The 18,697-nt window shown below is 39.9% G+C and overlaps 1 protein-coding gene across 1 annotated transcript in view; it reads right to left on the bottom strand.

Annotated features, from left to right (window-relative positions):
- The window catches only part of LOC149310592 (serine/threonine-protein phosphatase 2A 56 kDa regulatory subunit alpha isoform-like), an 80,415-nt gene that overhangs the window by 27,425 nt on the left and 34,293 nt on the right, over nucleotides 1-18,697 (bottom strand). Inside the window, exons 2-3 of the mRNA XM_089529262.1 lie at nucleotides 12,994-13,190; nucleotides 2,143-2,244 (exon numbers count right to left, since the gene is read on the bottom strand). Of these exons, the coding sequence (XP_089385388.1) occupies nucleotides 2,143-2,244; nucleotides 12,994-13,190 (299 nt within the window). The remainder of the gene's footprint in view (nucleotides 1-2,142; nucleotides 2,245-12,993; nucleotides 13,191-18,697) is intronic.

Genomic DNA, 18,697 nt, shown 5'->3' with positions numbered 1-18,697 from the left:
CCATCTCCATGGTCACTCCTCAGGTGACTTGTTGCTTGCCTTGCCTACACAACACCATTTCTCTTCTGGGATTTATACATGATCCTGAGGGTGATGAGTGTCTTAGTGCCTAAGGGAGATTTTATCTAAACCACTTGCCTGGTTGGGGCCCCTCCTGATTCAGCCCCTTTGGCACATTGGGGGGGTCTGAGCCTGGGGTCCTGCTATCACACTAGCAGCTCAATGTTATTACAACTGACTCCATGGCAATTCAGCCAGACCCAGGCCCCATCCATTGGGTGTGTTCTAACCTCCTCAGAGGTCAGAATCATATCCCCCCAGCCTTCTCCTTCATTCTCCCAGACATTGAAAAGAATTTAAAACATACACCATGCTGGAGACCAAGCCACCCATAGAGGAGAAACAGCTTTCGTTCCTCTGACACCCCACTTTGTTTCCTTTTAGCTCTGTTCTATGGGCAAGAAGGCATCAGTCTCCATGCCTAACAGGTGGGCCAGGCCTGGCATTACTACCTGCCATGAATCCTTGAGAGGTTACCACCAGAAACCAAGTCACCCATGCCAAAGACTACAGGTGCATGAGCACCTCTAGTCATCATAGGTCCTATAGCAAAGACCATCAGGGTGGCTACTTACAAGCCACCATACACACTTGTTAGACATCACTAGCTTGACAGCTTGGCTCGGCTGAGGATGCTGTTGACAGCAGGGTCTTGCAGTGGGTACTCAAACCTATGTTTCTGAAGGGCCAGCACTGCCCAACCTGTTAGATAGGCGTTGGTAAATCCCAAACTACAGGATGTGGGTGTCTTATCTACTGGGAAAAGGGACATTGGCTCTTACCTGTGATATGTCCATTTCCAATAGATAAGTGCTCCACATCCTGGCCCACCCTCAGGGGTGCTGGCATAAGGATGGTTATATCCACATAGTGCATCCCTATGAGGAGCCAGCTAGATTGCTCACTGCCTGTCTCTGTTGCCATCCAATTCTCTATAGTTTGATATCCAAATAAATTGTTTATGTTTTTTCTAGAGCATTCGACTGTTGTAGCAACTGGCCTTCTAGGGTTAGCTCCACCCACATGGTGTCACCAGAAGGTCTCTTTTTTACTTCTTGCCTACTGGAGTGAGTGGGAGGAGCATAACCCAAACTACAGGATGTGGGGCTCTTATCTACTGGAAATGGACCTATCACAGGTAAGAGTCAATGTCCCTTTTAACCATGCCACCCTTTCTTCTTCAGTATTAATCAAAAGTTAACCATAGCTTTCAATAAAATTTGAAGCCATGGAAAAGAGCCATTATGTGGCTTAGAGCAGTTATTGATGGTTGACGTAGGGTCCTATGCAGTGAAGTACAGAAGGAGGATAGAAGACATTTGCTCAGTGGCTGGATCTGGGTCAGGGAGTCTCCTCATCACCAGTATCTTCTCTTTGTCCACCATATGCATGGTGCAATTATGTTTTTAGAAAAAAAACTTTCTTTGGTGCTTAATCTCCATATTCGTTGACTCACTACCAAACTCCCCTCCTTTATTTAAATATAGCTCTTAAAGAGTTTCTTTTGATGTCACTGAACATTCCTTCTCCATTATTGCCATAAAGACACAGGGCTGATAAGGAAAAGCAAACAAGGAAGGAAAGGGTGAGGAGCATGGAACTGATGCTTGTATAGGAAGGGATGGTGATTCTGGCCCTACCCACTTCTGGTTCAAGCTCTGGCCACCACTTGCATGTGAGCATCAAATGATTTCCCTAGAGGAAATGTGGTCCCTTAATAGAAGGGATGGGCCTTTGCTGAAGAAATTTTCTCACCCTTATATAGCATGTGTACATGCTAAGACACAGAAGAGGTGAATAGGAGAATATGGTCAATTGTACCTAAAGTAACAAAAAGTTTAAGACGACTCAGAAAAGAGTAGAAGGAGAGTTAGATTTGCCAGCTACAAGGAAATTAGAAGGTAGCTTGCAAGGAAGCAAAAGCAAAGCAATAGCTTAAAAGAGAGTCAAAAATATGCATAGCATATATGTAGCTTCTATGATTCCAAAGGGCATATATTGCATTTTCAAAATCTTTGGCACCTAGTGTGAATATTAACACAGAGACAGCACTTTTTAAAAAGCACCTTATAATCAAGATACCTGTATATGAGGCCAGGAAGCTTCTAACGTAGGTTCATCTTCTTCTGGATCAAAATCTGGATTTTCACTGGGTGGAAGCGTTCTGAAGATATTAAAACTAATCTAGGGGGGAACATAACAATATTTTTAAAAGCTAAATTAAATTTACTTTTACCTAATATGAGGCACAAATTCTCTTTGCTCAATTACCTTTCAAGTACTTACTGAAAAAGTTATACAACACAGTAGACTAAATATCTTGTCTTAAATGGGATCAGTTTGTCATTCTAACTTTGAATGAATGAATGATCTTTATTATGGTCATATGATCTTGTTAGTTTGAAATACGTAACACAAACAAGAATCCCATTCAATTTATCCAGGCTGACTAGCACAATCAACCAACCGAGGTGTATACCTCAGTGCAATTAAAAATAAATTAACTCAGTACTGTCTACTCATGTAGGCAGTGGAAACTCTTCAAGGTCTCAGGCAGGATCCTTTTCAAACCTCTCTCAAACTAAGCTTCTGAATTTACAGGTCTGCTTATGGGTTTTTTGGACTTCAAATGAAGATATTTTTAGAATTTCCAAGAATTTTACATTAAAAAAAATCCAAAAGCTTTTAGGTAAAGGCATTTCTTGAAAATTTAGGCTCCAGCATATTTGTTTGATCAACTAGAGAACTGGCAAAATAATAACATAACTTAATCTTTTAAAATTGTATCTACAGAAAACCATTACAATATAAGGACAACATTTTAAAAAGCAAAAATGTGTACAGTTTCTTCAGCTGCAGACACTATACCTGTTAAGATCCGACCTGGACCAAGACAGCCTGGCTAAAGTTATTCATGGATTGGTAACCTCCTCCCACCCCCTTATTATGCAAATCATTATATGAAGGGATATCCTTGAAGATAGTCTAAAAACTCAGAATAGAGCCAGGGACTTGTTCTGAACACCGCACCCAGTGTTCATTGAGTTAACTTATTACCAGTTAGCTTCTGCAACTAAATTCAAGTGTTACTACTAACATCTGAAGTCCTAAATACCTTAGGATTAGTGTATTGCTTGCTCGTAATGTTCTAGCAGCGCTAAAACAGAATCACTCTTTTTTAAAAAATTCTTTTGTTCTACCTTTTTAGTTGAAGGACTTGAAAAAAGTTAGAAATAAATCCGCATTCATTAAAATTTATTTTAAGCTAATATGTTTGGCCGTCTTAGATATAAGGTGTTGAATAGGCCATATTCCAAGTACAGTTGGGCCTCCTTATCCACAGATGTTTTAGCCACGGATTCAAGTATCAATGGGTTGAAAATATTAAAAAAAAGTATAAATCCCAATTTGCAAACCTTGATTTTCCATTTTATATAAGGAACATCACTTTACTATGCCATTATATTTAATGAGACTTAAGCATCCATGGATTTTGTTATCCACGGGGGATCCTGGAACCAAACCCCAGCGGATAACAAGGGACCACTGTACTGTATGTTTGTCTTTGAGATTGAAAACAGGTTTGATGTCTTGCACAGACTGTCAATTGTATACTGTGCCAAGAAATCAAAATTTGTGTTAGATTTCAAAGAGATATATGATGCCCACTCACATTATTTTGATCTATCTACTGTGTGAGCAAAATGGATGGATTATTTATTTTTATGTGTATTTCTGCCCTATCCTATATCACAAGATAATAAGTTAAGTGTACAATTAAGCCATTTTAAGGCAAAAAAAAATAAGAACAATTTTAAAATATTAGAAACATGTTAAATCATTTATCAATTAAAACCAGACAATTTAAAACCAGTTTAAACAACTTAGAACAATGTTGCCTGCAGCATATGTACAAATTGCATAAAATCAATTAGGCCACTATGGGTTTAATTAAAAAGCCATCTTTTGACTAGATGCTGGAATGATACCAGCATTGGCACCATTCAGGCTTTTGAGAGGAAGCTATTCTGTAACTGGGGTACCACAGCTGAGAAGGCCCACTCCCATGCCCTTCTACAATATATTGCCACCCACCAGTGGGAAATAGAGGAAGGTCCATCCAACAGATCACAATTCTCAGGCAAGCATATATAAGAAGAAGCACTCTCTAGGGTATTGAGATCTAAAATGATACAGAGCTTTAAATGTTAACAACAGCATCATGAATCAAACTGGAAGAATACTGCCACCTAAAATATATTGCATAAATAACAGGAAAAACATTCATATCTGTAGCAACTGATATCTGTAGCAACTGATATTAGGAGAAAACATTTAAGGAAAATGCTGTTTCTTGTTAACAAGAGCCAGATATTTAAATGTACAGCATATTCTCATGAATAAGTCTAGAAATTTTAGTCAAAAATTGACTCAAAAAAGCTGGGTTAACTTATCCACGGTAATGGAAGTACTGTACTTACTTATGTAATGTAAGTACTGTATTTTAACTCATTCATAGATACCTGAAGAGCATCAAAAAGTAGTATGGATCCCTTCTACTCTCTCATCTATCCAGCTTTTAGGATGAGCAGAAACAGCTATGCCTGCCACAATTTTCTAAGTTCTTTGCCATTATTTTCCTTTGCATTGTCCTTTAGATCCTTTGTTACATGCCCCTAAGTTTTATCCTCGACTTAGCCACAGATCATAACAAAATCCATAATCTTGGCCCCAAAACCTGCCCTCGATTTATACATGAGGTCAGCTTATAGTCAAATATATATGGTATACATTTCAGATAACGATATAAGGCATTCAAGCCTAAAGACCTTAGGGAAAGTCTGGGTCCCTTCAGACCATTTCAATATAAATTTAATTGGAGCCAGGGCAGTATAGTGGTTTGAGTGTTGGACTATGACTCTGGAGATCAGAGTTCAATTCCGCACTGGGCCATGGAAACTCACTGGGTGACCTTGAGTGGAGCACACATTCTCAGCCCCAGAAAACCCCATGAAAGATTCAGTCTACGGTTGTCGTAAATTGGAAACAATTTAAAGGCACTCAACAACAATATAAATAGCTAACATTTTGCAATTGAAATATGTACAAATCAAGAAATTTAGAACAGTGAAAAACTAAGAAAGAAAACACCAGAGAGGGCAGAGAATAGATTACTGATGGCATTTTGCCAGTTTCATGTGTCTGAAACCCCAGACACTGAACCCTGGAAATCATATTTCAGTCCCTCCAGTTTTGAAAATTTCAACAGACACCCTCTGCATAATCTCACAGTTTAGCTAGAATGAATATTTGAGAAGCTTCTGTTCACATATTGTGTGGGCAGAGATTTAGCAAATAGCCTACAGGGAAGAAACAGTGATGAATAATGATCAAAGGATGTGGTAGGTTAGGCTGTCATGGATTAAGGTTTGGAATCCAGCACACTACAATGCAAGCTCTCTTCAACAATCGGCACAGGGCCAGACTATCAGATTACAGTATTCTCTTGACTCAGGTGCAGTGTTTCTGTGTGCATGTATATATACATACTTTAACTTCTAATATATGATAAACAAGCATTACATGCTTCCAGAACCACATTTTCTTCTCACAGTAAAGTGCCAGGACAGGACACTTTTTATAGAATATTTATACCCTGCCCTATATTAAAAGATCTCAGTGTGGTTTATAAATAGCATTAAAACAAAGTATACTTTTTAAAACAATAAAATAATTCAAATATGCTAAAACATATTAAACATCATCATGAGTTAAAAACAGATTTAAAAGATCTGATTTTTAAAAACTATGTACAGCAGTATTTGGGATGACTTAATGAAGCCAAAAGGCCTTGATGAATGGCTAAGTTATAACCTAGCATTTAATTGAAATAAATGTTGGTGCTAACTGGGCCTCCAAGGGGAGGGTATTCCACAATTGGGGTGTCACGGCTGAGAAGGCCCTCTCCCATGTCCTATCACTATGTATTAACCTTTATTGGTGGGACATGGAGAAGCCTCCCCCACCCCAGAAGATCTTAATCTTCAGGCAGGCACATATGGAGAGAGACACTCCCTCAAGTAGCTAGGTCCCAAGCCATTTTGGCCTTTAAATGTTATCATAAGCATCTGGAATTCAGACTGGAAATGTAGCAGCAGCTGTGGTGCATCCCCAATCACCAAATTAACTACTCAATGTGATGTCTGAACAAGGTAACTGAGAAGCTCTGAATTAAGTTACTTCTAATGTCTTGGATAGACAAATCTAGGTATTTTTGATACCACACTCTCTCCTTTCAATGTACCAAAAACATGGGATAATGCTAGTTTTGTGTTAGCATGGGGAGATATAACAAAGGCAAATAATTTTATTGCAACTGAAGTGTGCAAACCATATGGAATAATTTTACACCTGAAGGTCAAGCAGAATTCACCTGTTTGAAAAAAAAAATGGGTACAGATTCTTAAAGCAGTGACTGCAGCATCCATTGTAATAGATGAGTTATATGAAGATAAAGCATGGGAAAATATCATGCATTATGATCTGCTTTAGTGGTGCAATGCTTAGTAGCTGAATGGACTGATTGGGCTGGAATTTTCAGTGCAGTTTTGTTGCCTTACATCACAGCGAAAAATGCAAGAAGAAAAATAAGGAAGTCTCCAGCAAACTTGGCTGCCTATCCCATACCTACGTTTTGCACAAAATTCGGCCAAGGGATCAAACATCTCAGAATTTATAAAGCACTACTGCTGTCAGCAGCATACCAACTCTTCACACTACTTACTTACTGAAGAGTGCCTTCAAGTATTGTAACATATTTGGATGAAGTATCTAGTCATTTGGTACAGCCCTCCCCAAGTCCTCGCCTGTCATCCGTGGATTTAAGCATCCACAGACAGCAAACCCCATTGCCATTAATGGCCATGCATGCGTGTGTCACCATTCATAACTGTGGAACTTGAGGTCTTGTTGTTTTTTTACATCCGTGGGGGGTAGGTCTGGAATGGAACCTTCCGCAGATAAGAAGGACCCACTGTGTTAAGTACATTCTTGTATTTAGAATGGAATTTGGCTTGTCTTTTCCAGACCCAGGAGCAGCTCAGATACTATAGACTTTTTTGTACTTATCTACTGTTAAATCAGGTACAAAATAAAAGGTTTAGCACTTCCTTTTGTTTAATTTTTGAAGGGGCTATTTACTTTTTTTTAAAGCACATTAATTTTTGCAGGGTGAGTACATCCATTAATATTATAATATTTCATTGCATTTCAAAGCTTCAACACTGGGTTCATAGACTAACAGATTTACTGTAGCATAATATTTTTAGATACTAATGTCAGTTTCTCAAACCTAAAAATAAACTAATATGATAACTAATTCAGAGATTAGAGTAGAATGCTGGAGGAACTGATCTGACTGCCTGTCATGTCTAGTATGTCTCAATGGAAATGTAAGTGTTTTGTATATAAGAGAGCAGCATGCAATGATTGTATATATTTAAATGCTACCAGATCAGTTTTCTAACAACACAAAAAGCATTAATATAGAAGTATAGTCTCCCTGAACTGTACATTTCAGATTGGCAAATCATTGTTTTGAGACATTTTAAGAGAAAAAGATGAAGTGCTTTCACATTCTCATCACCCTTCAGTCAACATTTAATTTGTATTTACGGTAATAATTGTCTGAAATATACCTCACTGCTGAGGTATAGCATAATCACATCTTCCTCACCCTCACTTTACATTTATTATTGCTAACTTCAGCTGTTATTTTTACAAAATCTTTTATCTAAGATCATATGGACAAATGGATATTTTGCACATGTGCAGGTCAGACTTACAGAAGACAAAAGATATGCAGGCTCAAGCAAGAAGACTTATAAAGGAACCATGTTCCAGACGCTTCACTCCAGAAGTAGGCTGCAACACTCAGTTTCTTTGTAAGTTGGGCCACTAAGGATTTGGAAGTATTTAGGATGCACACATTCACACACGCTTTGGTTGAACTTGACATACTGAAAGCAATTGCTTTTAAAATACTAAGAATTTCAAGCATCACAATCAAATGTTCAACTATATCTTCTCAAACATTTGGCTAACATAAGACCTAGAAATCAAAATTCAACACAATTTAATACAAAGCTTGCAGCTTTTCTTCATTTTGCAAGTAGCCTAAAAATCTGCAAAATTATAATAAAGAACCCTCTTCTTGAAGCAAATGATACACAATGAAGTGGAACAGATGGGCAGGAAAAGCAGCTGAAACCTGCATTTTCCAAAACAGGTTGCAACCCTGCCATCCGCACAGTGGCGGCATCAAGCTATGCTGCTGGGTAATTTTTTTTGTCACTTCCCCACCATGCATGTTCACTGTCACACAAAAACATCGCCAGTGACTGCCTACTGCTTAGATGCCATTCCACTGGATGGCTGCCTCTTTAATCAGGCTCATCTGCTATCCACCATCACTACAGGACACTGGAGCATCAGTGTGCCCAGTAAAACACTGGCAAAAAACAATCTTCCCCATATGCCCCCTCGTGGAATATCTGGTTTGTGTATGTTGTACTTATAGCCATTGGAGGTGTCACACTTTTACTTTTTTGCACTGCTGCCCAGACCACTCTGTCCTTTTTTAATGTGCACCTACATCAGTGCGTTTATGTGCAGCTTTAGGGTTAGGTTTAGGATGGAATGCACCTTCAGAACCACTCTTGCATTGGGGCGTTTATAATGGAGAGTTGAAAGTGTGCATTTTCCAGGCTAAATTGGAATATCACGGCTTCTTTTTGCTCCAGTTTTCAGTCCCAGAGTGCAGCTTCAATCCAGTTTCCACCCACTTTGGAGGCATGTGTCATCTAAATGGCCCGTCTTCACGGCAGGTGGAAACTGCTTTATTTGGCCTGTCTGTTTCACCTTAATGTGAACTATGTTATTAAACAATTTATGGAGAACTGAGATAGGTTACAAGTACAGTGTAGTTATAACAACAGTTGCTGATGTCAGAACAGTTACTCCAAAGTGATGGTCTTTAAAAAGTGGCTGTCATCAGAGGTTGTCAATTTGGGTACTGAAGATCAATGAGTATGTGGTGATGTACAGCTGGAGTTGTCGAGTGGTGAATATGTCGCAATCAATATTATGGGGAATAAGCTAGTAAAGAAGGGGACCAAGATTGACAACAATACCTAGAATATAGAAATCTCCTAGTGGTGTGATAGTGAACATCTGATGCATGGTTTCAATCTCTGTAAGATGAAGAATAAGAGTTTTATGATCTCAGTGCAACTCTCTAAAGGTATTCTCGCCAGTATTGGCTTATGTATGATGTGTAAACAGTGAATCCTCCTAATACCTGTATTGTTGAAAGTGGGGTTGAAATGATGCATACAATCTCTCTCAATAAAACAGGGACCTTTCACATCAAGGAGATGGTGGTAGTGCCCTCATCAACCAACTGTCAGGGTCAGCTGTCAGTACCAGGCATAGATACAGATGGAGTCGACAGCAGATGGTGCAACCTTGTATTTGGTGTAGTTTCTACTGCTTTAACCATCGTTATTGAGATTCATGACACAGGAATCTCAACCACAGGCTGACTGGTATGCTTCACCTTTTTTCTATTTCTTCTTAGGTTCAGAAACCAATCCTGGTTCCTCTGAAACATGGTGCCCCATCTGACCTGACTTCTCAGAAGCATCTGATAACAAATCCACCTCAGAATTTTTGCTGGAATTATGAGTGGTGGTCATGATCAGGATCAAAGACCTGGCTACCAGTGTAGCAGTAGATTTTGGGATAATTGTGAGTGAGACTTGAATGCCTCAATGAGACGTAGCAAGTTGGAAGCAGACTGGAATCTGTCAGTACCAAAGATGGTCTCGACATTTCCTGCAGTTTGGCAGCAGTTGTGGAAGTGGTAAAAAAAAACTGAGTTGCCACTTGCTCCAAAACCTTTAGAGACTTCTTCCAAAGACTAAAGATGTATCTTTAGGCAAAATGCCTAATCCTTATAGCCTCAGTCATAACACCCTGGAAATGAGGCAATGCTAAACAATATTCCCTCATATAGGCAATATGTGTGTCAGATAAAGTAACTTTCCATCCACAAATGGAGCACCGTTTAAACAGAGAAGTGGAGCTACAGGAGGAAAGGGGAGAAGGAGAACGTGAAGTAAAGTGAAAGATGTTTTGTCTTTGGTAGTATTTCAACCAAAAGAAATAAGATTAAAGATACAGGGGGGTGAATAGAAGGAATTAAGAAAAAAGAGAAAATATTCCACACAAGAGCACATCAAGAGGAGTCACTAGCTCAGCAGAGGAAAAGGAACTTAGGGAATGGTAGCTTGGTGGGCTAGAACAAGTGCAGTACCCAGGAGCAGGCAGAGTTCCTCCAAGCTACTCAACTCTAGAACATTCTGAAAGGGCATCTGTGCAGGTGCAAAAACCCATTTTGTGTGAGCCACAGAAACTACGAAGACTTTTCTTTTTTTACAGAACACCAGGACAGGGGGCATGATGGTAAACCTCTCTACCTAGATACCTTGTTTTAACAGGTTTTTGCTAAAAGAAATGGTGTTTTTAACTGTATTTTCAAATAATGTACTTAATGTAATATGCAGTTTCATTCTCAGTACACATCCTTTAAAGGGAATTAAAAACTCAAGAACATGGAAGATTGTTAATATGTGACCTTTGATGGCCATTGTATCATTTCAGTTATCTCACATTAAGAATATGTAATGTGGTCAATTTGCTGCAAATCCTCAAAAATCCTGTAAGAATAAACAGAATTGTAAACATTTTTCATAAACGTTTAGAAACAGATATTGGGAGTCCAGCAGGAGACACATGCCAACACTGCCATCTTGACAACCATAGTGGCTAAAGCCTTCTCCCCTCCCCTTCAGTTACACTGTTTTTCCTTCCCTACTCACTGACCTACCCATTTTCTCCCAATATCATCTTCTAGCTATTTTTTTATCCCGTTCAATAATTCTTCTTCAATTTTTTCTTGTTCTTGCATCTTCTCCTCCACTCTTTCTTTCTTTCTTTCTTTCTTTCTTTCTTTCTTCACCTCTCTGCCTCATATTTCCAGTTGATTTCTCTCTCTTCTTTCTCATAATGAGCAAGTGCACATCCAAAAGCTAAGCAGGATTTTTAACACCTTCATTTGCTGCTTTGCACTGCCTGTTTTGCATGGAGGTTAGAGTCAATGTGATATCAGAAGGAGCTGGGAGGTGAACTGCTGTTAAAATTGGGGGGTGGGCAGAAGAAATATGGATGGGAAACAACGATATTTTCCAAACACACACCAGCTTGTATTAGAACTACTAAATGTTAAATGCAGAAGATTAGAAGTGACTGCTGGTTGAGCTGTAAGCTTTTTTCTCCTTGCAGTTGCAGCTATAAATTTAGGCAGACATTTAGCAGTTTGCTCTTCTCGACATACATAGAACAGTGCTTCTTGCACAGTTAGGCCCGTTACAAATAGGCACCCTAGTACGCGACGAGCACGTACTAGGGTTAGAAAGGGGCGTCACTTCTTGACTCCCCTAACCCTAGTATGGACCCAGTCCATACAAAATGGCGGCGCCCTATACAGATGGGCGCCGCCATGACTACGTCACCACCGCGCCACCTGCAAACAAGGCGGCGGGTTGTGATGTCGTCACGCTGCGCGAGGGCGCCTAGAGCACCCTTTCCGCAGCGTGAGAAGGAGCTCCGAAACGGAGCGCCTTCTGCGGTTTGCGTCGCTGGCGCAGCCTTTAGACAGCTGCGCCAGGGACGCAAGGGAGAAAGGGGCCGAGCGGCCCCTTTCTCCTCCTCCCCGCCACCATCGGGTGTCCTTGGGGCATGAAGCCCCAAGGACACCCCTTTCCAGGCCACGGAGAAGCGGCCTTTTGCCGCTTCCCTGCGGCCTGGAAAGCGGCGGATCGGGGCCTCAGATGCTGCCGTTGTGGCAGCTGAGGCCCCAATACAGCGGGGAAAGGGTCGGTTACAGGCCGCCCCAAAGGGGCGGTCTGTAACACGCCTAAGTGTTCAATAAAACTACAGTTGAGCTTTGCATTTGAGCTTTAATACTTTCCCTTCATTCAGCAATGAAAGATGTAAGAACAATGTATTATTTCCTATCTCCTAATCACCGCACTCTGTTTTAAAGAAACCAGTGGTGAACAGGCAGGCAGTTGAATTTAAGGATGGAAAAGATTTGACTAACTCACTGAAATTAGCCTTTTCACACTTCATGCAAAAGACATGCATCTTAACTCAAAAATCTACATATGTTTATAGATTGCAGGGTGTCTGAGAAAAATAAAGTGTGCATAAAACAATGTACAGTGGACCCTTCCCTTACATGGGTGATCCATTCCGGACCCTCCCCCCAGCGTAAGGCAAAAGGCTCCTGCTTGCAGTGCAGCCAGACGCTCCATGGGTGCGTGTGCCATTGTTGCTTTTTCTGCGCAGCTTCAGCGTAACATGAAAACCACATATAGTGTGCCCACATGGCATGGGTGCACTGTATACATTTTAAAATGTGAACAGCCATAATGTAAAAAATTGAAAAATTACAAAAATGGTTTACTTAATAGAGAAAAAGTGTATACTACATTAAATGTGCAAATAAATGTACATGAGGTAAATTTTAAAATATGCACAAATTACTAAACAAAATAAATAAATCTATCTTGCCACCTGATATATAAGAAAGTGCAGGTGAGATTCTAACAAATGCATTGAAACAAATTTTCGCATCCTCAACTAAATGGAACCAACCTTCTTCTTTTGCAATTTAGAAGCAAATTATGCCAGGAAAAGTACAACTTTATCACCAAATGGTAATCCAGAATAAAGTCTATACTTAGCAAGTAATACCGGGTTTCACTTTTACAAATCTTCAAAGAACAACAGTTCTGATGCTTTACCTACCATTTTCACTATGTCAGAATATGCTGATTCAGTAATCACACCACGAGTGGTTGAAACATATTCCACCAGTTCATTCAGTGTTGCTCTTTTAATTTCTTTATTCCTCAAGTCAGAAACAGAGTCCATGAAATCAAATAATACACAACACTGCTGTAATTTCTGACAGAAGAGATTTTGCTGTTCATTTGTGGTGGCATCTGTAAAGGATAAAAAGTTCAAGAATTAGAATGTAAAATTCCATAAACTGCAGGTAAACAGTTAAGTTATCTATCATTTTGACAGTAACAGAAACCAAGCACAAGGCGAAATGGGTCACATCCAAGTATAAGGTCACATGGAGGAACCCGCAAATCCAACAATCCATTAGCAGACCTATAATTAAATCATCTTCTGTATGGAGTTCCCACACCACCTGATTTGACTGACTGGCACTGCAGAATATGCTTTTTCAGCCACACTAACTGAATACTACACAGCAGGATTTTGGGGCAGTTTTTAGAGAATTTCAAACTGGGTCTCTCATCTCAATGGTAAGGAAAGAATAGAGGCTCTTTCTGGACATAAAATCTGCAGGTTCCTTGCACATTAGGTGAAAGAGTTTTTTCTCGAGGAAAAGTACAGAACTAGCCTCCTACTCTCTAGTATACTAGAACTTCCCATTGGGAATTCATAGCATGTTATTTTTAAACCAACATATTCACTGTACAAAATACATTGTATAGTAATGATTAATACTTATTGTGACAGAATTCAAAGATAATGTCATGTTAGTATGGAAAATCAATATAGAAAGGGATCTTGTAACACTCTTGAGACTAAATGAAAGAAAGAAGTTGGTTAGCATGGGCTTTTGTAATTGAAAGCTCATGCCACCAATGTGAAGTCGAAGGCTTTCATGGCTGGCATCCATAGTTTTTGTGTGGGTTTTTTGGGCTATGTGGCCATGTTCTAGAAGAGTCTCTTCCTGACATTTCGCCAGCATCTGTGGCTGGCATACATTATTAATCAAGACACGAAATTTTAAAATCTGAGTTAGTAGAAATACCATGAAACTGATTGAATCTCAATATACAGTGGACCCTAGTTATATGCTGGGGTTTGGTCCCAAGATCCCCTGTGTATAACAAAATCCGTGGATGCTCAAGTCCCATTAAATATAATGACGTAGCAAAATGGTGTCCCTTATAAAAAATGGAAAATCACGGTTTTATATTTGAAATTTATACTTTTTTGGAACATTTTCAAACCGTGAATGCTTGAATCCGTGTATAAAAAAATATAAGAAGGGCAGACTGTATCAATCTGAGAATTACATGTTAGCCTTCACGCAGAATCATGCTTTGTTGCAGAATCCACATAGAACTAAACCTAAAACGCAGGCAATTTCACTATACTGTCACTTGCAGAGTTGTTAATTATGTCATTAAATCTCAGGCACTTGTCTGATTTCAGACAAATTTCAGACACTTTTTCTCCCTATTAAAAAAATGTCTGGGACAAAATTGTATTAAGATATCAAATGATCAACAGGTTTTTCGTTTGTTTTTTTACCACTTGGGTCCCTCTTTGATTTTGCCAATGTAACACATTGTGATAAAATATGTTCTGTATCATTTCCCAATGAACCATAATGTAGCAAAGCAGAAGTGATAAGCAGTGGTTTACCAGAACATTAAGAGGAAATCAAGATTTTTTTCCCACTGTGGGATTGGGGGACATTAGAGTTCACTGAGGTGATGAAATCCCCTCCCCCATACATTTTACCTCATAAATAATTTTCTTTTAAAAAACACATTTATTCTAAGCTGGTGCTTTTTAGCTCTGGTATTTAGATGGCATACATTCAATTCTTCATGGGAAAGCATTGATTTTTACATGGGTCATTTGTATACCCTGGAATACACTGAAAAATATCCTACAATTCACATGATGCAAATTTTCTATTGTTAGTACTTGTGGGTTAGAAATGAATAAACTGGTAGATATATCATGTGTTCTATAAAGTTCTAAGCAAAATACTTTTAGAACCAAGTTGAAGGATACTAAAACTCAAATGAATAACAAAGTGATGTGAACAGTTTTAAAAAACCTGATGTATTTTTGCCTGAAGTTTTTCTGCCAAAGTGAAGGAGATGTAACCATCGTATATCCTGATCCTTAGTACAGTATATTGTTTCAGACATTCAAACTACTGCCTGAACACCTTTTTTAATATCAGAACTCATATCCCAAGAATACATTGCTATGATATAGCAACTCAGACAAGACTACAATGGGCCCTCTTTATCTGTGGACTTGCCATCTGTGGATTTGAGCATCCACGGATGGCAAGCCCTCATTGTCCCTAATGGAAGTGCGCATGCAGCCACATGGTCACTGGGGACAAAAGTCCCTTGTCCCCCTCCTCCTTCCTCTAAATCTTCTGCCCTGGCCTGGCTTTGGGGGCAGAGTCTGGCTCCTTGTCAGCCAGGGCTGGGGCCAAGGCTTGAGTCTTTGAGCCCGTCCCCAGGCCCAGTACCAGAGATGGAACCTCTGGGCTCCACGACCCAAGCTTTGTTGGCCAGAGAGAGTCAGGGCTTGAGTCTTGGAACCGAGGCTCTCTCCCTGGTGCTGGGCCTGGGGACAGTGGCTCTGAGACTCAAGGCTCAAGCCCACCCCCGGTTGACTGGGAGCCAGATTCCGCCCCCAAAGCCAAGCTGGGGCAGAAGATTTAGAGGAGGGAGGAAGGAAGAAAGGAGGGAGGGAGGACTCCATCTCATTCTCCCTAATGGCAGCATAGCCATGTGGCCACGCCGGCATTAAGGACACTGGAACTTGAGCATCCGTGGATTCTGGTATCCTTGGCGGGGGGGGGGGGGAGTACGGATCCCTGAAGGATACCAAGGGCCCACTGTAATAGGAAAGCAAGGACACATAAAGGTTCAAACTATTCAAAGAAAAATTTAAAGGTCTGTTGTAATCATATATAGAGCATTCCAGGACACCAATATTGACACACTTGATGAAATAACATTGAAACTTCAACCATTCTCTCTGAATATTTTTCATTAATCTCTATACATGATTCAAAGGAATCACAAATAAGCCCAAATCCTTAAAAAATACTTAACAGCCAAAGTATTAGCAATTTATGGAAGCTTACAATACCTTTGGTATCCACTGGTGTTTGGTTCCAGGATACATTCCCCCGCCCCCTGGTAAATACCAAAATTGGTGGATACTCAAGTCCTATTAAATATACAATGTACTGTATATGATTATGTATAAGTCAAGAAATTATAGTCAAAAATTTGTCCCCAAAAAAACCCCTGAATCGATTTATTCATGGGTCAATGTACCTTCTGTACATTAACTCTTATTTAAAAAGGAACTATCCCCTGGTGAAAGGCAAGAGTGTAATCTGTTCTGGAAACACTGACCCTCCTCTATTCTCTCATCCATCCAGCCTTTAGAATGAGGACAAACAGTTATGCCTGCTGGAATTAAGTTCTTTGACATTTGCTTCATCCATCAGATCAGTGGTCCCCAAACTGTGCTCTTTAAGGGATATTGGACTTCAGCTCCCAGAATCCCAGACTATTGGCCAACATGGCTGAGGCTTGTGGGAGCTGAAATCCAAAATCTCTTAAAGGACACTATTTGGGGACCACTGCTATAGATCCTAGTCGAGTATATATGGTAAGGAAGATGGTGTCCCTTATATAAAATGACAAAATCAAGGTTTGTTTTTTGGAATTCATACATACATATTAATATTTTCAAACCATGGGTAATTGAATCTGTGGAATGGACCAATTGTATTGTCATCTTAATGCTGTGATCATAGCAAAAAAGGCAAACAGATCAAATGGCCCTAATCTTCGTGTAACTGCGGATTAATCCAAAGTCCATAATGCAAAACTGCTTGTTCAGTATTACATGTGAACCATGTGGTTAGCACATTAATACTCATATAAACAGTAGGCCAAATGAAAACTTTAAAGATCAATTTTTTAAAAAATGATGATTTTTATACACCCTGCTTAGAATGCCATCTAACCTATGTACATATATTTCATACAAATGATAATCCAGCGCTGTAGACTCTACAAGGGATTACATTCATTGATATCGGAAGATATAAAGCTCTCCTCAGTTTGTTTGCTTCAAGTACAGGAAGCCCATACTTATTTGACAGGTAAGGAACCAAGGCACTGTCAAAAAGGAGGAACTGTCAAAATGTGGGACCGATAAAGCTCTGGTATCTAACGTGTTGAATAAAGAGGAGGGATGCCTGTAATGAATGGGGGAGGGAATACCATTTTAAGTACACTTAATTTTTTTCTATGTGAGGGAGTTTCAGTAGCATGGGCTGAAGAAAAAAACTGAGGGAAAGCAGGAGGGTAACATGCAGGCGTGACAGTACCAAACAGTGTCTCTTGCAACATTTCCATTAAAAAATTATAGGCAATGGATCATCGTTTTAAGGAACTAAAACCCTACTATGTGCTTTAGACTTATTTACTTCATTTCTATAATAGCAAAATAGAACAGAAACTCAATTTTGATTCTTAAAGAGAGGTAGCTATTCATTGTCTGTGCCACCATAGGCGGGTTACAGACCGCCAAAAAATACGTATGGAATACGTATTAGGGTTAGGAAAGGGCGGTGCTTTCGCACCCCCCTAACCCTAGTACGTATTCCATACGTACAACATGGCGGCGCCCCTTCCACATGGGGGCTGCCATGTTTACGTATCGGACGCATAGCGTCCAGACGTGTTGCGGTGCCTATGACGTTGTGAATGTGCCAGCGGCGCCTCGCGACGTCACAGAGGCGCCACAAGAAGGAGCTCCATTTTGGAGCTCCTTTTTTGCTCTGCGCGGGAGCCGTGCGGTGTGGCTGCTGCGGCTCCCACATGGAGCAAACGGCGGCAGTGGCAGACCGCCTCAAAGCGGCGGTCTATAACCCGCCATAGTCTTGGAACAAGCCTGGAAGCCAGAAGTGAGACAACATATACCTAGAAGAACTTTTTGGAAGATCTTCCTTTCCACAGTGGAACAAACAGCCTCAGAGGGTGGTGGACTTTACTTCTTTGGTGGATGGACAGCCATCTTTCAGGAGTGCTTTAGTTGTATATTCCTGCATGACAGAGGCTTGGACTATATGCCCCTTCTGGTCCATTCCATTTCTATGAGTCTATGATAATTGTTTTGCAATGAGTCCATCTTATTAGAGGTCAGGTATCTTATGCAATTTAAGTTTACAAATGTAAGCATTCAATGAAACTGACATTAAGGGTGCTCAGCTAGCAGTTCAGTGAAGACTGAACAGATTTGAAGTTTTAATAAACAAAGCAAGCAGTTCTTGTACATTCTTGTACTGCAGTGAAGTTAAGGTGAATCTAATCATTACTTTCAAATATCAGAAATGAAAAGTCTTATTTTCATGTAAAAAAGCAAGTGCATATGTGGAAGGATGTCTTTGGCAGCTGTTTATGATGAGAAAATGGATCTTCAAAAATCAGTACAATCATCTAAAATCCAATCATACACTGACATGCCTTTTTAAAAACTGATTTTACTAATAAAGAGACAAGGCAACATGCCACTACCCTTGTATACTGTCTTAAACCTGAAAGGATAGATTTTTTTCAGTACAACGCCTACCTACACACAATACTAACATGTACTGTTGCTATCAGTAACACAACAAGGTTGATCT

The sequence above is a fragment of the Sceloporus occidentalis genome, unplaced genomic scaffold (assembly GCF_023333645.1).
Source record: "Sceloporus occidentalis isolate IW3139 unplaced genomic scaffold, rSceOcc1.0.p SCAF_6, whole genome shotgun sequence".
In the NCBI taxonomy this organism is placed as follows: domain Eukaryota; kingdom Metazoa; phylum Chordata; class Lepidosauria; order Squamata; family Phrynosomatidae; genus Sceloporus; species Sceloporus occidentalis.
The sequence above is the reverse complement of the archived record's forward strand: the minus strand, read 5'-3'. Positions and strand labels throughout refer to the sequence as shown.